The following is a 23,100-nucleotide window of genomic DNA, read 5'->3' on the forward strand; positions in this document are numbered from 1 at the left end:
GGTCGGAAATATCATTGGTGTTTACCGAATAAAGCAGATTAATATGTAGCTTCATATAATTTTATTTAGCTATTATTCAAATGCAACCCCTTTTTTATGTATGTTTGGGATGGATAACTATCCATCAAGCATGAATGACAATAATATAATAATGTGTACTGTATATATATACCGTAGTTAATTCTGCGGAGAGCCTAAAACTTGTTAGCATCTCCACAGTATTTAAAACAGGTCTTGTATACAAATATTACTCCAAGTACAGCAGCTAAATTACAGTAAGTAAAGTTTAGTAACTAGAGTACAGTATCTGTCTTAACAAAAAAGTTTTTGCACTTATTAGTTGGAATATAGTACTGGAAATTCAAAGTACTTTATTAGTGATGTAGATAAAACTAAAGTCAGAGTTAGGCAAAAACTGGAGTCAATATGTCATAAAATTTTACAGAACAGTTTCCAACTAATATTTGGGTTTTTGCTATTTTGCTTCAAGTGAGCCATAACGTCTCATCACAATCTGTGGGTGACTGATTGCCACACAAAAACTACCCAGTATGACTAATCAGGGAAAAGTAGCACCAGTATATATCAATGTTATGTCTATAACAATTTGACCTTAATCATATGTAAGACAAGAGAAAACAATTTATATTATGATGAGCATTTTAGCTTAATTTGTCAATATAAGTAGACAAATTAAAATACTATATAACTAGGAATATAACATCTGTAATCATACAAAATTCATTGCCAACTTATTAAGAAATGCATAAATAAATATGCACTTTTACTTTAGACAAATGCCTCTTTTTTTTTGTTTTGTTTTATCTGTTAGTCAGAAGTATTAATTTTGTCAATGAATGCATTAGTCTAACTACAAATGAGTATATATAGCATAGAGAAATGCCATTTCATTAGTTCAAAAGGCATCTAAAAACATATTTTTGTAGCTAAAGTTTCTTAACACATCAACCAAAGCAGTTTTTCAGTCTATTTATCAGCATATATAATACATCCATGTTACAAAATAACTAATGTACATCATATACTAGTACAGTACTGTAGAACCATTTGCCCTACAGTAAAAATATATATATAATGGTCTCCTCACAAACAAGAATATTTTGGAGTTGTGGGGCCATGCAATGCACCCCTGTAAAATTAAAAACAAAATCCATTTCACCCAGATGGTTTTGAACACACACAAAAAACTAACATACTGTACAGTACTCTGCGTTAGTTATTTTTACTCTTCAGTTTCAACTCTTAAGTACTCGTACTCTAAGTTTCAACTCATAAGACCTGCACTTCTACGTAATACTTCTTCAGAATGTAATACTGAAAATTCGAGTGCTGCCACACTAACCTAACAACTAAAATAAAGTTTTCTGATAAAAGATTTATTTAATCATGGGATCACTTATGTGTAATCTACTTATGAGAATTAGCAAACAGTGCACTTGGTTAGGCACAGCTTGAAATCCATCCCTTGAATTGTCTACTGCAACACAGCAAAATAATTTTGTAAATAATAGTACACTAGTGAGGCCTTGCACGGTATACAAAGTGTTATTCAAGTTATATTATTCTCATTTTGTGCATTTGCACTCTGCTATACATAGGACAGATGTACAAAATTATTAATTATTAAGTGATTAATAATTATGCCAATAATAATTTATTAGAAATTTTCATCAGAAGAGTAAATGTGTACAGTATTATGAGTAACTATGGATACAAGTTGTTAGTACAGTACTATGTTGTTGGATATTAATATGTACTTGGGCTGTGCAGATAAGCAACTGGAATGCATACTTACAAGTATGACAAAGTTCTTGACAGTCTGAAGATAAAAATGTACGAAGTTCTAATTGCTAGGAGGCAGGACCCAAGAGCCAGATTTCACTTCTCAAAAGGCACTTACATGTAAACAAAAGTGGAGATCATTTGTGAAGCTTTATACAGTTTCCATAATGACTTTAATTTACTGGCATAAAGAAAGACATATTTGCTATCATTGGCTTTAAGAGAAATTAAGTAAATACAATACAGTGTAACCCCCATTATCCAGATTCTCTGATTATCTGGGCATAGAAATATCCGGTTCTCTATTTCTATTAACTGGGTGGATGTCTGGTTAATAAGAGGTCCATCCCTATTAGCTGGGTAGTGTCTGAACTACTGTACCTGGCAAAAAGTAACAAATATTCCTATCTAACTTTACCAAATAAATATCCTACTTATCTCATCATAAAAATTAAATTTGGAAGACATACAATATTTATTAATGCAAGCATCCATAAATGCCATGAAAAAAAGCTATAAATGACTGCAAGTGTATCATTAAAATACTGCAGGCATGCACTGGTGATATCAATCTAACCTCGCTAAATAATGTGTAAGATGATGAAAATAGAATGGCTATTATTGTGAGAAGCTTAACTAACATTTAGTCATTACAAAGGAACTTCGGGTGACGAGCAGCCCCATCTACAAACATTTCAGGTAACGAGCAAGCCCCACTCAGAAAATTTGTCTCGATTGACGAGCTTCTGCTCGGTTAACGAGAAAACCATGAGGTGCTTCCTAGCGTTCTCGCTGGTTCTCTCAAATTCTCTGACGCCTTCAACTAGTGTGTTGTTTTATCGTGCAAGATAAGCATCCCTCTGCATTTATTTGTGCTTTTCTTAGTTTTTTTCTGGTTTTGTGACTACAAAACGGATTAAATTCCGTGCCGGAATGAAATTAAATTCAAGGTTAGATTAAATTAGGTTAAATTTGATTAAATTGTACGAGGTTCCTCTGTACATGTAAATATAAATTTTTGGGCCAAATTTTTTTTTACGAAGTAAGGCATGGTGACGAGGTGACAGGAAGAGAGAGGTTTGGCAAATAGAGCTTTCTAATGCCTGAAGCAATATACAGTACTGTACCTATATATAATAGCAGATTTGCATAATTATTAATGAGTGAGAGTGTGTGGTGAGAACTGCAAAATGTCATCTGCTAGGTAATGTTTTCCAAGCCAAATAATCCTACCCATCCAACCTTAAATAAACTGAAATGTTAAAAATAAAACGCCTATTTGTGCAAGAATCGATAAATAAAAACCGGAAATCGTTCAAAGTTAAGCAGTGTTAGTGTGAAGAGATGCCTAAATCTCTCTCTCAGCCAGTCTGCCCGATCCCAAAATCATGTCACACAATCTTTATATAATCCCGAGTTTTCAGTTATAGTCATCCAGAGATACCAATTCATCTGAATAATGGAGGTCGCACTCTACCTGCACATGTCCATCTGTATAGGAATATGTGCATGTTTGAATGTTGATTCAAACATTCATTTTGAATGTTTGAATGTTCTTCAAACATGTGAAGACATGTTTGAAGTCTTCCCAGAGGGACACACATTAATATTACTATATATGGATAAGATTTTACATGTACTTCTTACTGGCCAGGGCTCTGGCCATGGACCTCCCAGCAACCCTCAATAGTAACTCTCTCATTAACCCTTTTGCTGCAATCCCATTTTTTGAGGCCTGCCCTAACAGAGGCTCAAAATATATCCTTGAATCAAAATTTGTAAATAATTTTTTATTACATTTCTAGCTGCACCATTAATAAAAAAAAAATTAAGTGAAAAAAAGTTTAACATTTTCCTTAGAAAAATATAGACTCAAGCATCACAAAATCAGGCTAGCTGTATTTCCATGACAATTACAATTATAAATACAATACAAACAGTAACTATAATTGTCAAATTAATTTTAAAGTTTGAGTGGGAAGGTGGGGGGAAGTTCTGATTTTCTTAAATTTTATATATATATATAATAGGTAATAAGTGCACTGTCCATATACATAATGGCTACTCGGACATTATTTATGTCTGCAGTCCTTGTGGAGCAGTGGTAAAGCACTCGCCTGGCGCTTCGTGAGCGCTTTGGCCTGGGTTCACATCCTGGCCGGGTAGGATTGACTGGGCGCCAATCCTTAACCGTGGCCCTCTGTTCACCCAGCAATGAATGGGTATCTGGCTGTTAAAACGATTTGGAGGGTCGTATTCTGGGGAATATTAGGATTAAGGACTTGCCCATATCAGGCCACATGTTCTAAATGAAGAACAAAAAATAATAAAATGCAACAAAAAAAAAACTCACTTGCTAAAGTGAGACTTGATGCCACCTCGTTTTCCAGCACTTATACAGTATCTATGACAGAAAAAAAAGTGCTCTTTTTATCCAATGTACTGTACCATTGATAAGACTCAAAATAGTGAACTAGTATTGAAAAACAAACATTTCTTGTACTAAACAATATACAAAAATAACATACTTTAATTATGCAAACAAAAGTGTAGAAATGTGAAGGTTTGAAGGAGGCATAACTGCCTAGTGTTGGTGCCACCACACTGGAAGACACTTGATTTTGTCACCAACAGATGGCAATGTTTACCACATCCATGTGCCTGCTTTTATGGTCAAGAGTTCCTGAGAGAACATTTCACGACTTTGAAACATTTTTCAAGGCACAGCCGTAAGTCACTTATCGCAGCAGCCAAAGGGGTTAAGTTATTGCTATACAACATACATAAAAATAATGTAGAATTAAAAACAAAAAAAATTAAGCTGACCCATTTAAAATCAAGCACCAGTTAGTTTATTCCTAACTTACTACCATTTACTGTGCCACTACTCCGGACTAAAAGGCAAGTCATATTTCTATCAGCTTAAATTACAATATTTGTAAGCAATAAAATCAACATTAATCTAAAACTAAAATATAATAGTCTATAAAGGTAGAGTCATTTACTTGTCTTAAATCTTATTACTGAAAGGCTTCAATATATACCTACTAGCTAATATCTGTTATAATATCCGATAATGCATTTGTTTGATGAGAAATACTACAGTACTCGATATGTGCCAGACTTTTTTTTGTCAGTAACTGAATACAACCATAAATGCATCCATGACTGTATAAAAGCTAGTAATCTCATGTAATGCAAATATTACCCAATACATATGAATAACTTGTTTTGCATAAAGTTTCATTTAGTGACATTACATTTTTTTCCATTTGGCATTTTACAGTATTTCATTGTCTGCATAAATGAATACTTGAAAACAAATAATGTACACAATATATACATATAAATCACAGGTACCTGTACAGTAATCATTATACGATGAATCGAGTTGCTACGACCAGCATAATTTGAACATTTACTGTATATGGCACAACACTGTTTCTTGTGTATGGAAAATTAATATACATGAAAAACCTTGATTCACATTTAAACAATGACAGTTCAGAATTTTACATTTTTTTGGAATGTATCTATTATTGTTACATTAATTCATGATATGACATTTAAATCCACTATGCTAGTTGACAACTTTATGGTACAGTGTATGTAATACTAAGTGTTTATAGTACTGTATTAACATTTGAGTGGTCCGGCCTCTCCACGTGCTCCTGACAGTAAACATTCCAAACTCCTCGGAGCCCCACTCGGCGATGCATACAATTTTTACAATTGTTTTGTATTTTCTAAGTTATTTGTCGAGTTATAACTACAAATGGGTCAAAATGTTGACAAATGTATTCTCTAGAGAATAGATGCTGAAGTGTATTTATAAAAGATTATGCATGGCAGCAATGACTATACAAATGTCATGAACATTTAACATTCCTTATTTGCTGTATGAGCTCGCATATCCGGACTATATGGGAAGGACCCCCACCACCTGATAAGCCAGACATCTGGACCACCAGATTTCTTACCGGGAAAGTCCAAAAATGAACATCTTCACAATTTTTATATGACACTCAACATAATTTGAATTTCCAAACACACTAATTAATAAAATATACCAGTACTAGAATTTAAAACAAACGTCAGCTTACCTTGTAGTTTGTCTTCTTGATTGATGTTGTACATCTTGGAATCAATAATTCTTGAAAATTTATGTAACCTAACACAACACTAAAATTACTGTACAGTACACGAGCTTGGCAAAGTCAGTTTTCACTGCTAGCTGCTGAAGCTTCAGTGGGTTGAAGGTCTTTGAATAGCTTGCGAGACTTCAGTGGTTGAAGGGCCTTTGATTGCTGCTTTTATCAAATAAGAATAGAGCTTGGTTTGCCTCCTGTGTATATTGGCCTCAAATGACTCTTTGGTTAGCCTCAAGTACTGATACACATTTCCAACTTCAGGATTAACAGTTGGATGAAAAATGTATTAGCATGTCAACGGAAGACATTAGTAAACTGAATTTGGTTGTCGGTGATGTTGGTTTCTCAATGCCATCTTCATCATCGACCTCACCAGTAACAGACTGGAGAATCTCTTCTTCGCTCATTACACCATATCCTGGGTCATCAGCATCTCTTTGTAATCATTCAACCACATTCTGTCTTTCTAAATTTTCACCAGCATTTCTGAACATTTTGTGGATTTCATCTGGAAATCCTTCAAAATTCTTCAAGTCGATTCCTTTACTTCACTCCACACTTGAGCCGTTATAAATTGCTTCCTTAATGGAATAGTTTTTCAAATTTTCAACACTTTTTGTAGCACTGGTATCCACATAAAGTTCCTCATTTTCCTACAGAGGCAAAAACCACTAAAACTTTGTTAAGCATCTTAGTGCACAACCTCTTTATGGCACAGATAACTCTGATCCACAGGCTGGATGAGAGAGGTGGTATTAGGAGGAAGTGCCATACATGTTATCTTGCCATTATGTGAGGTTAAGATGTCAACATAGAAGTGGGCAAGAGCATTATCAAGCAACTGCAAAGCTAAAACTTACTTTGTGCTTCTTACTTTGATGGTCATGAACTTCCTTGCAAAACACATCATACACCAAGAACGAAAGATCTGTGTGAACCATGTGTTCTTTGAGCTTGTGACCATATCAACACCACCTGTGAAGTGTGGTATTTCAATAGCAACGCCATCTATGAACCTGCACTCCAACCCCAAGGTCTGTAGGTGACAAGGACAATGCCATCTCTTGGCAAAGGCATGGCAAGGTCAGCACCATCTGTGAATTGCTCCTGATCATAACTCTTTTAGGTAGGGGGTTGATGACAAAGCCTTCTGGTGAGGGAGGTAATGATAACACCATCCATTGTGTGCATCTGATCATATTTTCTGTTCCCTGGCAAAAGGCTGTCATACTATGTTATTCTTGGGCACTTTGGCTAATGACATGTTCACAGAAGTGATGAGAAGGGGTCTCTTGCGCTCTCGAAATCAGTTCACCCAGGGTAGTCCAGAATCCCTGACTTATCCCAACAAGGACAAGTGGCCACCGTTGGTAGAAGACAATGTTTTGTCTATGCAGTGTTAATAGTTGAACTGACATACCCGTAATTGGCCTAGTGGAGCTACAAGACAACAGTACTGGCAGTCTGCTGAAAAGTTCTGCTAGCATGTACTCAAGACTTCTGCCTGGGTGTTGGTAAAGGCACCTGTAAGTGTTATTTGTGACCCTTGTTAGTGTGTTGCTGAAGTGTTCTGCCAGTGTGGTGTTGAAGGGAAGAGGTGGGGTGTTGGACACCGTGCCGATATTGCCCGTGTAGTGTTGAGTAAGGTGAATTCGCCGCAGTGAGGACCATACAATGTGGATGTTGTATAATATAGAAGACTCACTGGGAAGAGAAGAACAGTGCTGAATATATTATATTAGTGTCCTGTGTGAAAGTGACACTCGCTGTGTACATGTGTGTATATACAGCATATTGAAGATATTATATTGGTGAAGGTCGGCCGAGCGGACAGCACGCTGGATTTGTGATCCTGTGGTCCTGGGTTCGATCCCAGGTGCCGGCGAGAAACAATGGGCAGAGTTTCTTTCACCCTATGCCCCTGTTACCTAGCAGTAAAATAGGTACCTGGGTGTTAGTCAGCTGTCACGGGCTGCTTCCTGGGGGTGGAGGCCAGGTCGAGGACCGGGCCGCGGGGACACTAAAAAGCCCCGAAATCATCTCAAGATAACCTCAAGAAGGTATTAATTAGTATGGTTTACCTTCCCCTATATTCCTTGCATGATTACTTGTTACTGCCAATTCTTCATAACTTACTGGTACTATTAACTTTGGGTGGGATCAAGGAAGAGGAGGTACAGTATTAAGCCCATAAGCAGTGATTGAGAAAGACTCCGGTTAGTAGCTTGGTGTGGCTGTAAGAGCTATAATATTTCACAGGCATGTGGTTCAAGCAATGTTGCAAGACTTTTTTTTGATAGGAAACTAGTCTTCAGCCTGTACAGTTTTAAGAAATTTGTATTTATAATAGATAATAATTCTTAATTTTGTTTACTTTAATGAATTGGTCTATCATAATTCTTGGTTATTCTATACAATACATATCATAGGTCCTTCCACATGCCCCTCATTCCCCAGACAGTTCCTCCTGACACTCTCCTCTCTCCCGACAGTCCCTACCCTGAAACCACCCATCCTAACACCTCCCATACCCCACGGCTCAAGTCACTGCTACACGGGATTAATATGGTTTGGCCCGATGCACATCTACAGTGACCAGAAAAATCTTTGGTTTCCTGGATGTCTGTCCGGATATGGTGAAATTTGGCAGAAAGTTATGTGGACCTGATTTAGACTATGCTAGCCTGCACTAACCAGCCTTCTGTTACCTACATTGTTATCCGGATATGGGGAAGTTTTGGTAAAAAAAAATATCCGGCTGCGATTTTGGCCAGATAACCCAAATATGATGTTTAATGGAATTCGGATAAGCAAGTTCATACAGTATTATTCCTCCTAAATATAAACATATAGAAGTGTGTGTACATAATCAGTCTCGACCACTGTACAGAGAGAAAAAAACTTTTATACTTTTCTTTTAAGTACTAGTAATTTACAGGCCAAAAAATAATGTGTGCTCAAAGTTGTTATTGCCTGCCCACAACGTAAAAATGTTGTCAATTATTTTTTGTTTTCCAAAATTATTTGTTGGGTTATAATTACAAATTTTAGTGTCAAAATGTTTGCAAAATGAATCCTCTTCATTATAAGTGCAACAGTGATGAATATATGAACAAATCCACAGGGCCGTGACGAGGATTCGAACCTGCTTCCAGGAGTATCCCAAACACTGCCTTAATCGACTGATGCATCACGTTATTGTGATCTCTGTGAGTGATGAATATATGTTTGTTTCAAGTGAGGGCCTCATGGGTGGGCAGGAAGCTCTCTGGATGGTCTACTCATGCCTTAGATATGTTCTATCCACACAATAATGACTATTTCGAAGAGTTTCAGAATGGTTAATGCAAAATAATAACTGGGCAACTGAAAAACAAAAATTTAGCAATCAGATGGCGTGTTTGTCATTAGAATGTTTACCATCAGAGTACAGATGACACGATTTAGCTTCGTCAGAACACGAGTGTTAAATACTTTTAAAGGCGATGATTAAGTATTTAGTCAGCCATCAGTGAATAGTTTTTTCTAAAAAGCTTCTGGCAAGAGAAAACTTTTGTTTTGATTTTTGAACAATTTCTGGCTGCATTGACATAATTTTGCACCAAAACAGTCATTGAATATGTGAATGTTTTCCTGGGAAACTGGAAGGCTAATTTGTGTTCCACAAGGATAAACCCTTTTTGCATGATGGGAAAAATCCAGCACAGAAGCTAATAAAAGGTTTTTATAGTGGGGTCCTCAGTAGCTTCTCGAGCTAAACACTTGTCTAGTCAAGCCTTAGGGAGATGCACCAGGCCTACTGCAGCCAGAACCACAATCTGGCTCTCTCTCTAAGGTGAAGGGAACTTAGGATAGCCACTTTAAATGGCCAGATACCACATGCTACTCTTTAGTGTGTGGTCTACCTAACCATTTACACTTTAGCATGCAGTCTACCTTGATCTAACCTAAGCCACAAAATCTACCAGGCCATTTACACTTTAACATGTGATCTGCCTCAACCTAACCTAAACCACAACCAAGGTCTTGGTAGACAGGTCAGGTCATTACACACCTCCCTCACAGATTTTACCACTGTTTATGTTATTAAACTTTTACTTCCTACTCTTCTGATTATCTATGTCAAAGCTCCTCATCCTGTTCAAAAAGCTTATAGTTTAAGGTACAGTATTTGGATTGTAAGCTGTCCAAATTACAATCTTTGTAATTTGGACAGCTTACCTGTAGATGTAGTTGTATCTCTACAACTACATCTTGCTTCTTAATTAAAAAAATGTATAACCTTTTGCATGAAGTAAGTAAGTAAGTAATTATCAAAAGAAGGCACCAAACCGGGAAGGCTATGTAGCACCATCAAAGTGCGGAATAATCAGAGGGCGCTAAATATCACCAAGGATGCCAATACGAGAACAAAAACCTTTTGCATGAAATATATAACTGGTATATTATTCTCTCAACTAACCTCCCCCCCCTTAAAACATTATCACACTAATTTGTATTTTCTCTAGTATTTTGCAACATTTCTAAGTATGGTAATTGTCTTACTGCACTAGACAAGTCACCATTTACGTGGAATGCTGTATAACCAGCCATAAAAATTAGATATTGCAGTGACAACATTTGTTATAGTGTAGTGGAATAAGGTTTCCCTTGATGGTACACTGTGTTATGAATGATTGTCACTTAAATTTTCTTTTACCCTCTTTATCCTATACATTTTGTTTCATACTTTCCAGGCATGTGCTTCCCCACCCACCAAAAATGTAAAATATTGTACTGTACTGATGATAATGTATCGAGCTATTCTAGAATTTTCAATTAAGTATACTGTACATCTCTCTGTATTCACAAAAATACTTTTTTCCAATAAGTTCTTTAGATTTACATAAATATTAACATTGCCCAATGCTCACCTCTACAATCTCACCCGAGTACTGGATGTCACATTAAACACTTCTCTACCCCCTCCCCCTCTCACACCTCCACCTTGTGTACTTCACTAATAGCTCCATTGTAAGGTGAGCATACAGTCACTTCACATAATCCTACATCACCACTACAGCAACAACAAGAATAATTAGCTTGCCTCAAGATCTACATAGAATATTGTAGCATCTGATAACCACATAGTGATAAGCTACAACATTTTGAAAGGTATGCATACGGTTTCTTTGAAAAAAAATTCAAAATATAAAATAAACATACAATTCAGAAACACCTTCTCTCTCTACAAAGGCAATATTTATATCATGATAAAGTAAGTAAATGTGTATCAAAAGGAGGCATCAAGTTGAGAGGACAAAGTACAGATGATTTTCCATGGAAGAAATAAAGATTAATTAAATATATTTTGTTTCTCCATGATATTCTTAAAAGGACAACTTTACATTTTAACTTATGCACAAACAGTTAAAGTCATTTTAAATGTTTGTGAAGTATCTGGTTCCTAAAATACTTAAATACTGAAAAAAGATAAGAAAATAATGCCATAACTTGAGAGAGATAGAATACAGCTTTAGAAATACTGTATTTGTTAACGAAACTAAATTCTAGCTTTAATTCTCTCTCAATTCATATAATACTCTAGAATAGAAAATAGATGATTTTTAGGTGATAATGCCAAGAGTTAGTTTCGTTATTCCTTAACAGATTTAATACAATTTTCACACCTCTTATGGTGGTACCGACTAGACCAACTATGAACAAGTGTAACACTAGTGCCTAACATGTACTTAAAGCCCTTGTGAATATGCAGGACCCTCAACCTGACCCTGCTGGGCCTTACCCCTCTCATGTCAGATATTGAGGACAATATCAAATGCCAATGCATAAACTTTTAAGCCAAATTGCATTGTATTATGACTGACAGTCACCAACAATCAATTTGACTATGTGTTTGTGTCGATACTTTATAAGACCAATGTGACATGGCTAATGTTATCGGCATCATCAAAGCACCTTGCAATATTTCATCAATAAAAAGTTGTGTATAGGCCTTCTATTTACCATCATGAAAACAGAAAGATGTGTTGCTATTTTCACATACTGTACCATGTAAATAATACATACAATATATTATATAGACAAAATATCATAATTTTCTGTACTAGCATTGACAAATAAGTAACCTTATCACAGCATCAATAATAAAACTACTCCATCATAAACTTGAACAACAAAAATTCAACTATTAAAAAAAACAAGAAATGACAATTTAACAAATGTTCCAGTTCTGCCCAGACAAACACACTTTACATTTAAGGCATGTATACAATCACATGTATACTGTAGGATCACCAACACCATAGATAACTATGGTCTGGTGAACCAGAGCATTTCTCCACTATCCTTCACCAACACCATGGCTAATCAGGCTATTGTTATCTGGAAACTTGGGAAATAATTACAGTCCACAGTATGGGCAGCTCAACAATTCATAGCTATGCATCACCAAAATGCTAAACTTTACTAAGGCAGTCCCCCCCTTACCTGTGTAGTTTTAAATTACCACAGTAAATATAAATATTACTAGAAACTAGTGTGTCATCATTGGAAATCTTTCACAAATATTCATTAATTTAATTAGATAAACTATTAATGTGACTAGTGTAATTACAATTCTACACATACATCAGTTTACATATCTTCAGATCTTTGGAGTAATAACTGGTTTAGAGTTCATTCTATAATAATTTTATACAAGGACAGCTGCAGTTTATTGCCTGCTCATGCTGCTGCATTAATGGTTAGAGAATCACTGGGATGGAAAATACAACCATCAGTTTAAATTAAAGCAAAAGTGTAAAAAAAAAATTTCCACGGGTTCTCTCCCTTTTTAAAAGTTCCGAAACTTATTGACTAATGTTATTTCACATTAACCTCTAAACATGAGCACACAGTAATCACATTCCAATTAAAAATATCTTTTATTGTCAAGCACCAAATCATAGAATCTTGTAAGATGTTTAAAATATCAAGAAGCATTAAAATATCCAGCCAACAACATGATGACTTACAATGTATTATTCACCGGTCCTCAACCACTTCAGGTAACACCTCAACACAGTTGTGTGAATTAGGAGCTTCAGTGATGTGGCTGCTTGGGGTTAAGGCAGTACTGGAACCTGAGCGAGGAAGGAAAGCTTTCTCCAGTGTTCTTCGAAAAGGAGATTCCACTGTAGAAGCTGCGTTGGATTTATGGACTGTGAGACTGTCACGTGAGGAATGCCTCACACCATTCCTGTAAAATATGATTATAAAATTTAAAGATGACAGAAGCATTGTATGATAAATGGTATACCAGTGAAATGTCTAATGTTATCACACTAACACATCAATACTACCCACAACATGCCAACCTGCTCACACAACAGGGACATGTACAGACAAAATGTTCACAGTTGGAACAAGCTAAATGAGGTGGTGGTGGAGGCCAAAACCGCCAGTAGTTTCAAAGCGTTTTACGACAGAGTACTGGGAAGACGGGACACCACGAGCGGAGCTCTCATCCTGTAACTACACTTAGGTAATTAGTGATGTACAAACTATAGACCAGAATTTAGGATATGTTTGCCTAGCTATGAACTAAATAAAATAGGAGATGGACTAATGAAGCACTCTGAATAACCAAAATTTATATAAGTATCAACATGGGGCTCAAGAAAGGTACATTCTCTCAAAATATTAAATATAATTCAATGATAAGCTTAATTAGATGAAGCAGGAAACAGAAGGATAGATGGACTACATATTCTTAATTTTTAAAGATGATTTGATACTGTCCCATCAAGGAGACACAAGTACCAACTAGAAAAACAAGCTGGAGTAACCGAGATAACAATTAAAACAGTGCCAGTGTCTGGCAAGGCTCATCCATAGTACTAACATACTGCATATAGACAGTACGTACAACACAGGTGGCGGAAAGGAGGGTATACTGCACAAATAGGCAACATTAAGCTATTCGTTGAATGTGGCAAACATTGTTTCGGTAAAGAAACAGACATGATGAAAGGTCACCAGGTGTATTTTAAACAACAGACTCCTGAGATTGGTAGAATACCAAAAACAGCAAAAGCAGGAACAGAATGAGAGAACAAAGATGGAAATTTGAAACTCGGAGAAGTTAAAGGGAGTACAGAGAAATAAGATTTTGTAGTATAGTATAGTGGAATAAGTCCAAAGGGGAGGAAATAAAAGCTTCTATAACTCCATTCATAGTATTAAAAGTAGGTAAGATAAAGCTCAAAGACAATGGGAGTCATTGCATCAGACAATCAACAACTGGGTCAGAGGCAATATTCACATTAAAGTATACCACCAAACATGAAATTCCAGCATATTTATAAAGGAAAACGATTGTAAGGCACTGGGATACACAACAAGAGGTGTAACCCACTTCTCGGCATATATACACCGAGAGTTTACTTTAGTCCTGGACACTGTTCAAGGACTAGAGTATTCTTGCTGGTTGGTCAGTAAGCCGCTGCCTTAATAACCTTCCATAAGTTGATAGGCATTCAGCCCAACACCAAATCTTGGAACTGGACATGCACAAAAATCAACTATTGAAATAGCTAGGAAGAAAGAAAAGAACCAACTGGTAATATTAGATGTTACCATGTAAAGATATTAATGTTAGACATTAAGATATAATGTTAGATATAAATATATATAAACTGTTAGACCCAGTGAAATATCACACCAAGTTTTGGTCTTCAGATGCCCAACATCCAACAATAAAAACTATTAGTAAATCATGCTAAAACAATAAAGCATTTATTATGGACATTAATTTCGTAAAATGCAAACTATATTTTACAGTGAAACATGCATCAATGCAGAACCAAATATAATCTGACAAATTAAAAAAAAATCACTAGGATATAATACTGACAAAACATGCAATCTAACCTTCGTTAAAATTGTAATGACTAGGAAAAACTGCATTAAAAACTCTAATGGAGATTAATTACAGAACTGTACTACATTAATTACAAATGCAATAAATGGAAATTCAACTTCTACCCACCTTCTCCTACATAAAAAAAAATACAGAGAAACTTACCTTGAAGCGGATATAACATTGCCATTATTCAAGCCACCCTCGATGGTCTTCTCACATCTGAAAGTCATTCCTCATTCTGATGATATGTGGTACAGAAATCAGTAAGCACATAACTAACTACAGTACGTGTACTCTACTATGTACAGTTACAACCAAGTATTTGTACTTGTTCATCTATGCATCACATTAATTTCATTCCTAACAAGTTGGAGTATATGTGCACTAAGCCAGGAGACACACGGCACCACTACAATCATTGAATCACTTCTTTAAACAAGCGAAGCTTAAGGAGACGAAAAACATCAAGTACTGTACATATGTATAGAAATGTTATTACAGTCTCATGATTACTTCTTTCTATCTTTCTAATGATCAGTGCCTGCAGGGATCGATCTAGACCACCACCTCCCAACACTTCTCCAGATTGTCTCAAGCTGTCATTCAGTTGTCAAAACTCATGCTCAATTGACTCCTACACTAACAACAAAATTAATTCTCATAAATTAAAGACTACAAAACTGACAAACATTTTATTGGTCAGTGCTCCATGCTAAGTCAGTTTTGTTAAAATATCATGTACTCCATACCCCTCCTGTAAGTAGTAAAGATTACAGATATGCACAATGGACTCGGGAACTAAACCCTATATGTTCCCTCCTCATTACTGTACTACAAGTTTTGTATGTTAATAGGTGGCCATGACTTAAACTTGTCATGAAAGTGTTGCGAGAGTGGAACACGAAATGCCCAGCTAACACAAGAGACAACTGGTGAATGAAACGGCTTAACTGGAAACCACTAATGCTTGGTCCGAGAATATCAAAATTTAATTCACTATCAAAATCTCTGAAGTATATAACTTGCTTTGAAACTATGAAGTTGTGTGTACAGTACTTGAATATTTCCCCAAAGTCAGTAGCTGTCACATATTATCCACCCTTATGACCAGCAGTTAGATCGATCCCTGTGCATTAATCAAAATTTTACAACTAGTGGTTCATAACTTGACTGATTCTTAGCATTGGTATAATAAACTAACAAATCTTTGTTAAATAATTGACAATGGCAGTTTTACTGAGATACGTATGCACAGTAGGCATGTATACACTACATGCATGTGTGCACAAATATGTAAAAAATGTGCCATCAACCAGCAAATCACAGCACTGATCACTCTTACCTTATACTCGATGTGACCACTTCCCCAATCCATCCCCCACTGTGCTTTACCCTTGCTAAATATATTATATTCATCTGATCTGTCTCCTGAACCTTGTATCAATTCTCAATTAACCCAGTACTAGAAGTATTAGGATAATTAACCTAAAGAAAATGCTAATGAATTTAAAAGTATGTAACAATTATTTGACCAAGCTTTCCAAACAATAAGTACTGTACTGAATGAAGAAAGCTCATAAAACTGAGAAAAAATTGCTAAAGCAAACTAAAATTCACAATCACATAAATGGAACTTTTAAATAAAGGTGCAATATGGGATAGCCAAACCAGCACCCATGCTTGCTAAAGGCATGCTACTATCACACCATAGAATAAACGTTTCATAGTTGGATGTCCTACTACCCATACCATTGTGGAAGGCAACAGGTGTATGTAAAAAATGAATTTGTTGGTACCAGACAAGTGCCCTCCACACTGTAATATGGACAATAGGGGACTACGATAATTCATTTCGAGACCTCTCCCCTTTGCAGTATGACAATGATAAAACATCCTAAAATTTGAGGATAAAAATAATATATGGATTTTCAATTAGATAATCTCACATTGATAATCAGCATAAATTCCATTTTATCAACTGCAAATCCATCTTGACTGGGAAAATGAATGATACAAATAAGCAACTCGAAGTTTAAAGTCAAATCATTATGGGCTGGATCAAGTTTATTTTCAGTGACTGTTCCAGTACAGTACCATTAAAGAACTTAAAGAACTGCAGAGCTATTTGAAAAGTTCCTTGGTGCCTTGAATGTCTTCTGTCTAGCCCAAATGGCACCATGGTCTTACTTCAAGTCAATTGAATGCAAAACCTCAGAAATTCATTGTTTATATATTATTTGTGTGCAAGTACAGTATATGCAAAAATGTTTTCTATTATTTGTAGGAAAGAAAAAGCAGGAAAGAAAGAATGAAAAAAAAAAAATTATGATGAATTTGAAAGTTTGGAAAGTTTGAAAGTTCAGAAAGAGGCTTCCATAATTTTGAGGTTTTACTACACATACTGAACTGTATAGTGAACAAGTTGAGTGGAAAAATTACTCACATGCTAAGAAGAGCCAGGTTCAAGTCATGTGTGGAGCCATGACAGTATTCCTCATTTCCCTGAAGATCACATTCTAGTCTGCAAAGATTAACATACACTAATCAGTTGTGAGAACATTCGTCTAAAAACGAAAGTTCTGAATTGTGATGAAAATCAACCATACAAAAAGCATAAGCAAACTTTTGGCACTGAGCAACAGATGAAAGTACAGCAATATGGGATACTTTCCAATCAACGCAAGACATCGTCCTAGAGGCGTCGCTCTAATGATTGTGACATTATTTGAATACTTCTCCCAGAAAATGGCATTTACACTATACAGTATACTGAACATATTATATTCAAAATATAAATGATGTATGAAATACAATGACACCATATTTATTTGAGCATTGTACTTGCCAAAATAGTGGATAATTCACTTTACACAAAGCTGATTAGCTAAGTATGGTGATGGTGTTAGATTATTGAGAGAGTAGAGTGGAAAGTAAATAGCTAGCCTTAGTCAGTCCTAACTTTTGTGATCGTTATCTACTGTCTTTACATAAATAAACACTACCTACTTTAATTTTCCCTTTATTTATAATAAAATGGCAAGGATAGTTTGATGAAATCTGCATATTTATGTCTGAGGGAGAGGCAGCAGCATTAAGGCAGCTAGCCAGTCTGTCATGTCTCTCACGTAAGGTTACTTGCAAAGTATGAAAACACCCGTAAAGTCTAACACACCCTGCTATGGTATCTTATATTATTAGATTTTAATTCTTAGTGGATCTCAAAAGAAACTAGTCACCAAACATTGGGATACCAGGCATCTGTCTGAAAATTCTGAATGCTAGTCTCCGGACAACCATGCGGCTGGACATTCAGGATTCAGGACTTAATTTAGGTGTGTTGTCTTATAAGATGGGCATGAGGGGAGGTATAATATAGAACATAATATACAACACCATCTTTTAATATTTCTACTATAAGTTTTACAATAAAACGAATAAGTAATTTTTAGGCCACTGAGAATGTTGATAACTTTCTAAAATGTCCAGAGACCTGTGATTTCACCCTAGTCAGCAAGTCATTGCTTGATGGTGGAGTGAGAAATTTTCAGTCTACCTACTGTAAGTTGCATAATAAGACCAGCTGCAAAGGTACTTGTTATAGTGGGGGGTAAAAGTTAACAAGGCTTGAAAAATCTGTCAATGTCTGGGACAGATATTAGGCTCTGATGCAGAAAGCAACCTTGGGGCCTCAAGTAATATTACATTTCTCAATGTTTGGAATTCATAAAACTCTAGAAAGTATCTGCTAAACTACTATTTTTTTGGAGTTGTCTTGCAAGTCACGCTTACAGTTATTAGCATTTACCACTGTTTAAAGGCACAAATATACAAGACTTAAAATAAATCTAATCTTAAAATACACAATATAGTAGCACCAGTAACATGGGGTAAACTAACAATGATTACCTGAATAACAGGTTAACTGGCACATTCCACCTCTGTAGCAGCTAATGCAACAGAGCTTATAAATTTTAAATGTTTCAATACAGGGGGATATTGTTATGACAAATTTAAATTTTTTTTGTCTGGCTACTAACCTGAGAGCTTTGACAAGTGTGTGTTGCTGTGCCATGAGAAAGTTGACCTGTGACTGCAACACAGCAATCTCCCCATCTCTCTCCCGCAGCCGTATCTGAAGATCAGCAATACTGTCTTCCAAGGTTTGACACATTGCCTGCAAGAGCAAAAATGAGCTTTTGATTTTGTCATTTTTTCAATGGGAGTGACATACATCCGTGTTTTATAGTATTCTGTAAATAAATTTGTTTCAAACTCTTTCACAAATACATAAATTATATATTATACACTGTATATATACTAGAGGTCAGGTGTTCAAGGTGCCTAGTGTCCAAGGTGAATGAAATGTTACATTCACAGTAATGTGAATAAACTGTTCACCACCACACATACACAATACCAGTACTGTATGCATATTTGCATAAACCTTGCGTAAATCACCTGCACGTATTACTATAAAGCAACGTGCATTTTGCTCTTGTGTCATCTTCCAAAAATTAGTGTACAGCATTGTATCTCTGAAGTATCTTAAATAAATATATATTGCTTATGCCTTATTTTAATATTCTTAATTTTGAATGTGTACACTACATCCAAAAGCATGTGAAAGTTTCACAAGAGAAGACCCAATATTATACATGTTTGAGTTGGTCACTCCAGTGCCAATTATCATCGAGAGTATGAAATCCTTTTTTTTACATTTTAACAAATAAATAATAACCCTCATTGACTATTTTGCATGTTTTTAAATGTTAATGAATTTGAACTACAGTAAACAGTGACAGTTTAAACAGAATTATCCTTCCAAGACTGGGAAGACTGGTTAAATCATTACTGATTAACACTTTCGTCTAGCAGCAATGCAGTCTGCGTCAATAAATAAATTGACGTATGTTGCGTCAAAATGTAAAATATTTGTTAAAATTATATTTTTTATCCGATCATTATGGGACTAGCTTTAAAATGCGGGCCTTTAGGTTGTGAACAATTTGATACCAACATGAATGACGTAACTCGAAAATTAAGGTCAGAACACTGGAATGAATACCTATGTTAGTGTGAGTGTGCACTCCAAGGAAACTCCAGGCCCACCTTGGGGTGGATTAGGGCACATGCGCCATGTGCACAAAAGTGTTAATGATTTTCCACTAGACAATCGTCGAACTTTCTACAATAATAAGTAGCCATCGATGTCACATGTAAAATGAATTTTTATGTTAATGAAATTTTAATAAAGAATGCTGGTAGTTGTTAGCAAACATTGACATGCGGTAAGTCATTTTGTCGTGGACAGGAAGCCTGTGTGTGTATATATATATACATACTTCAGGCTTTTTTCAAGGCCCCTCCTAGGTTTAACCTTCCTTCCCAGGATGGAATCCCACAACAGATGACAAACTCATGGATACCTATTTACTGCTAGGTGAATAAGAGGCATTACATGAAAAGAAATGTGCAACCATTTCTGTCCTATCCTGAAATCGAACCCAGAATTCACAACTGTAAGTCAAGAATGAAGCAAACTGTACTTTACAAGACCCAGCTCGCCCCTTTCAGTAGGTTGGTAACTCTTGTGTTTTGACTGCTGCCAATTAGCAATATATACTGTATTGTAGTTCGACTCCAAAACCATCAAATAGTCAATAATATTGTAATACTATTGTAGTAACTGAGAAAATTAAAATTTTGAGAGACCCACTACTGTCAGATATTTGATGGTATAACAACTATAATTAAGGTTTACATTAAAACTGAAACAATCCTATAAACCTATCCTCTTTCATTATTACTGGTAGACAATTCATAATGTAAACAGTACAGACCCGACTTTCCTCCAATGTGTCATGGGCACCAGGCGGATCATCTAGACAAAAGAAGTCACGTACACATTTTTTCTCACGAATTCTAGCATGACCTAAAACAAACAAAAACAATGTTGTAATAAGTCACAAAAAAATTCTTTTCATTCATATACAGTATCATGAATTTTACTTCAGAGGTAACATTTAGCTAAATAACTGTACTATATATATCAGTGGCATTTTATATTATATACACTGTACTGTATAACTAATTCCAGTACTGTACCCTGTTGAATAATTAAGCCTAAAATGAGTAAGTGAAGTTGGTGATTTCTGATGCATGTAGATGATGCAGTACTCTTGTCTGTGTGTGACTGGAATTTATGCAGACTAGCTTACAAATTTATTAACGTGTACGAGAGAAGACTTGTTACATCAAACATTGAATGGACCATTCAGAAGAGTATGTGCTGCATAGACTGCCTTTCCAAATTTAATTTAATCTTACCAATTATATTATCTATGAAAGCCTGTAATCCAAGTTGTCGGTCTTCAAGGAAAATGGGGTCAAAGTTGTCGCCAAACCATCGTTTTGGTGGTAAGGCAAATCGAAGACCTGGAAACTCTGCTCTTAACTGTGAGAATAGAAATAACTTAAAATTAGGAATGCATTCAAACCTGCCACTTGCCTATCAGAAGCACTATATTTTCTGGCATATAAGAAGCACCTATTTTACTGTAAAGGATATTTTATGGAAAAACTATTATAGCAAGTTCCACCCTACATTTATTGCAAGTGATGCTCAAGTAGTTTTGTAGGGGAAAACATGATTTTGTGCAATTTATAATTGATATACTCAGCTGATGACTGACTAAAAATGCCAATCAATGCTCCTGTTTAGATAGTACTTTTGGTATTCATGTGGACCATTACACATATACTGATGTAATGGACAATTAGAAACTAGAATTTGGTACTATTCACTATATAGTCTGAAAAAAGCTAAAAACCAAACTTAAATATTCTTAGGCCTAGTATAACACATATACTGTATATACTATATTAGGCTTCAGATGTGTGTATTAGGCCCAGGATGGTTAGGTTAAGTTTTACGTGCGACATAAATACAAAACCTTTTCCCGGTTTGTCCAACTCAAATACAGGTAGTCTCAAATTCTACTTTCTAATTACTCATGGCATTATTATTTATTTACAGTATTTACTATGCAACATTGTGTCAATATTTATCAAGTGTATCAAGTGTTTCTGCCCGAAACGCTGCGCGTACTAGTGGCTTTACAAGAATGTAATTACTATGCTATGTATCCTCACAATCCCAATGTACCTTATTGTATATATATCAATAAATAAATAAATAAATATATGTACGATAGTACTTATAGTAATGATGTGGACTATCTAAACAGGAGGATGGACTGAAAAATACACAGCCTATTAATGGAAAAAAAGATTATAATTATATAATGCTTCAGTAACCATTTACACAATTCCTTACAGTGATGCCTAATGATACAAAAGCTAAGCAGCATACATATTTCACCTGTAATGTTTTCCATTACAATTTCAGATGCTATCAATTTATCTTTAGTCCTATGTTAGTAACCATGGGTATTGAAACACCCCAAACGCCGGTCATGCGTGACTCACTCTGCTCCCAATTTTGATTACACAAACTTCTCTTATCAGTCACACATTCTAGGTACTTATCTTATAATGACCAACCACTGCCACTGTTTCACCATTCACATTTATTTCCTTCACTCTGGTAAAATAACTAACATTTGCACTGAATCTGACAAATAACTCAAAATTTAACACAGAAATACATAATTTTATTGCTATTTTATAGTTGTAAAGTTAAGAAAACTAGTCATGTTAACCTAAGTTTTCTGTGGTAAAACCTGGACAATTTAAGGTTCAATGATCATACAAATAACTGCAAATATTCTTTAAATTTATTTTTTTTGTATCAAATTATCAAAGCTATTTAATTAAAGACTCAAACTCACCCTTTTGTTAAGGCGAACAAAATCTGTGTAGCGGCGAAATACAAACCACTGATCCCCGGTGGGCTGATGGAACACTTGTATCTTGAATACCTGAGAAAATATTCCCATCATTGTAAATTATACAAGCAATTTTTTCTAAGAATAGAGTATTATACTGTACTTCACTACACATTATTTTACCAAAACAAAAAGTCTAACTTTGATTGTATAGTATGCTACTATATATGAAAGGCTTATGCATAGTCAGGGAAGATCAATATTCCACAAAAGCTGTGATCCATTCACACAACCATGTCGAATGATACTGGAGGAAGGAAGCCACTGGAGAATACTCGGTCTAACACACAATTAATCTAGAAGGCTCATTAGGGTGGTCAAAATAGCCTAAGTT

General features: G+C 35.5%; 1 protein-coding gene across 4 annotated transcripts in view; it reads right to left on the reverse strand.

The window, feature by feature from the left end:
* Nucleotides 1-44: 44 nt before the first annotated feature.
* Nucleotides 45-23,100, reverse strand: part of Snx16 (sorting nexin 16) — a 40,422-nt gene continuing 17,366 nt past the window's right edge. For 2 of the 4 annotated variants that reach the window (XM_045748790.2, XM_045748792.2), the window contains 7 exons: nt 22,710-22,799; nt 21,187-21,313; nt 20,700-20,791; nt 18,897-19,033; nt 17,303-17,380; nt 15,022-15,078; nt 45-13,194 (listed from right to left, as the gene is read on the reverse strand). In XM_045748790.2, the coding sequence (XP_045604746.1) occupies nt 12,981-13,194; nt 15,022-15,078; nt 17,303-17,380; nt 18,897-19,033; nt 20,700-20,791; nt 21,187-21,313; nt 22,710-22,799 (795 nt within the window). In that variant the 3' untranslated portion in view covers nt 45-12,980. Of the gene's footprint in view, nt 13,195-15,021; nt 15,098-17,302; nt 17,381-18,896; nt 19,034-20,699; nt 20,792-21,186; nt 21,314-22,709; nt 22,800-23,100 lie in introns of all 4 variants that reach the window. The other 2 variants (XR_006773337.2, XM_045748794.2) reach the window with 2 other exon arrangements.

This window comes from Procambarus clarkii, chromosome 2 (genome assembly GCF_040958095.1).
Source record: "Procambarus clarkii isolate CNS0578487 chromosome 2, FALCON_Pclarkii_2.0, whole genome shotgun sequence".
Classification (NCBI taxonomy): Eukaryota; Metazoa; Arthropoda; class Malacostraca; order Decapoda; family Cambaridae; genus Procambarus; species Procambarus clarkii.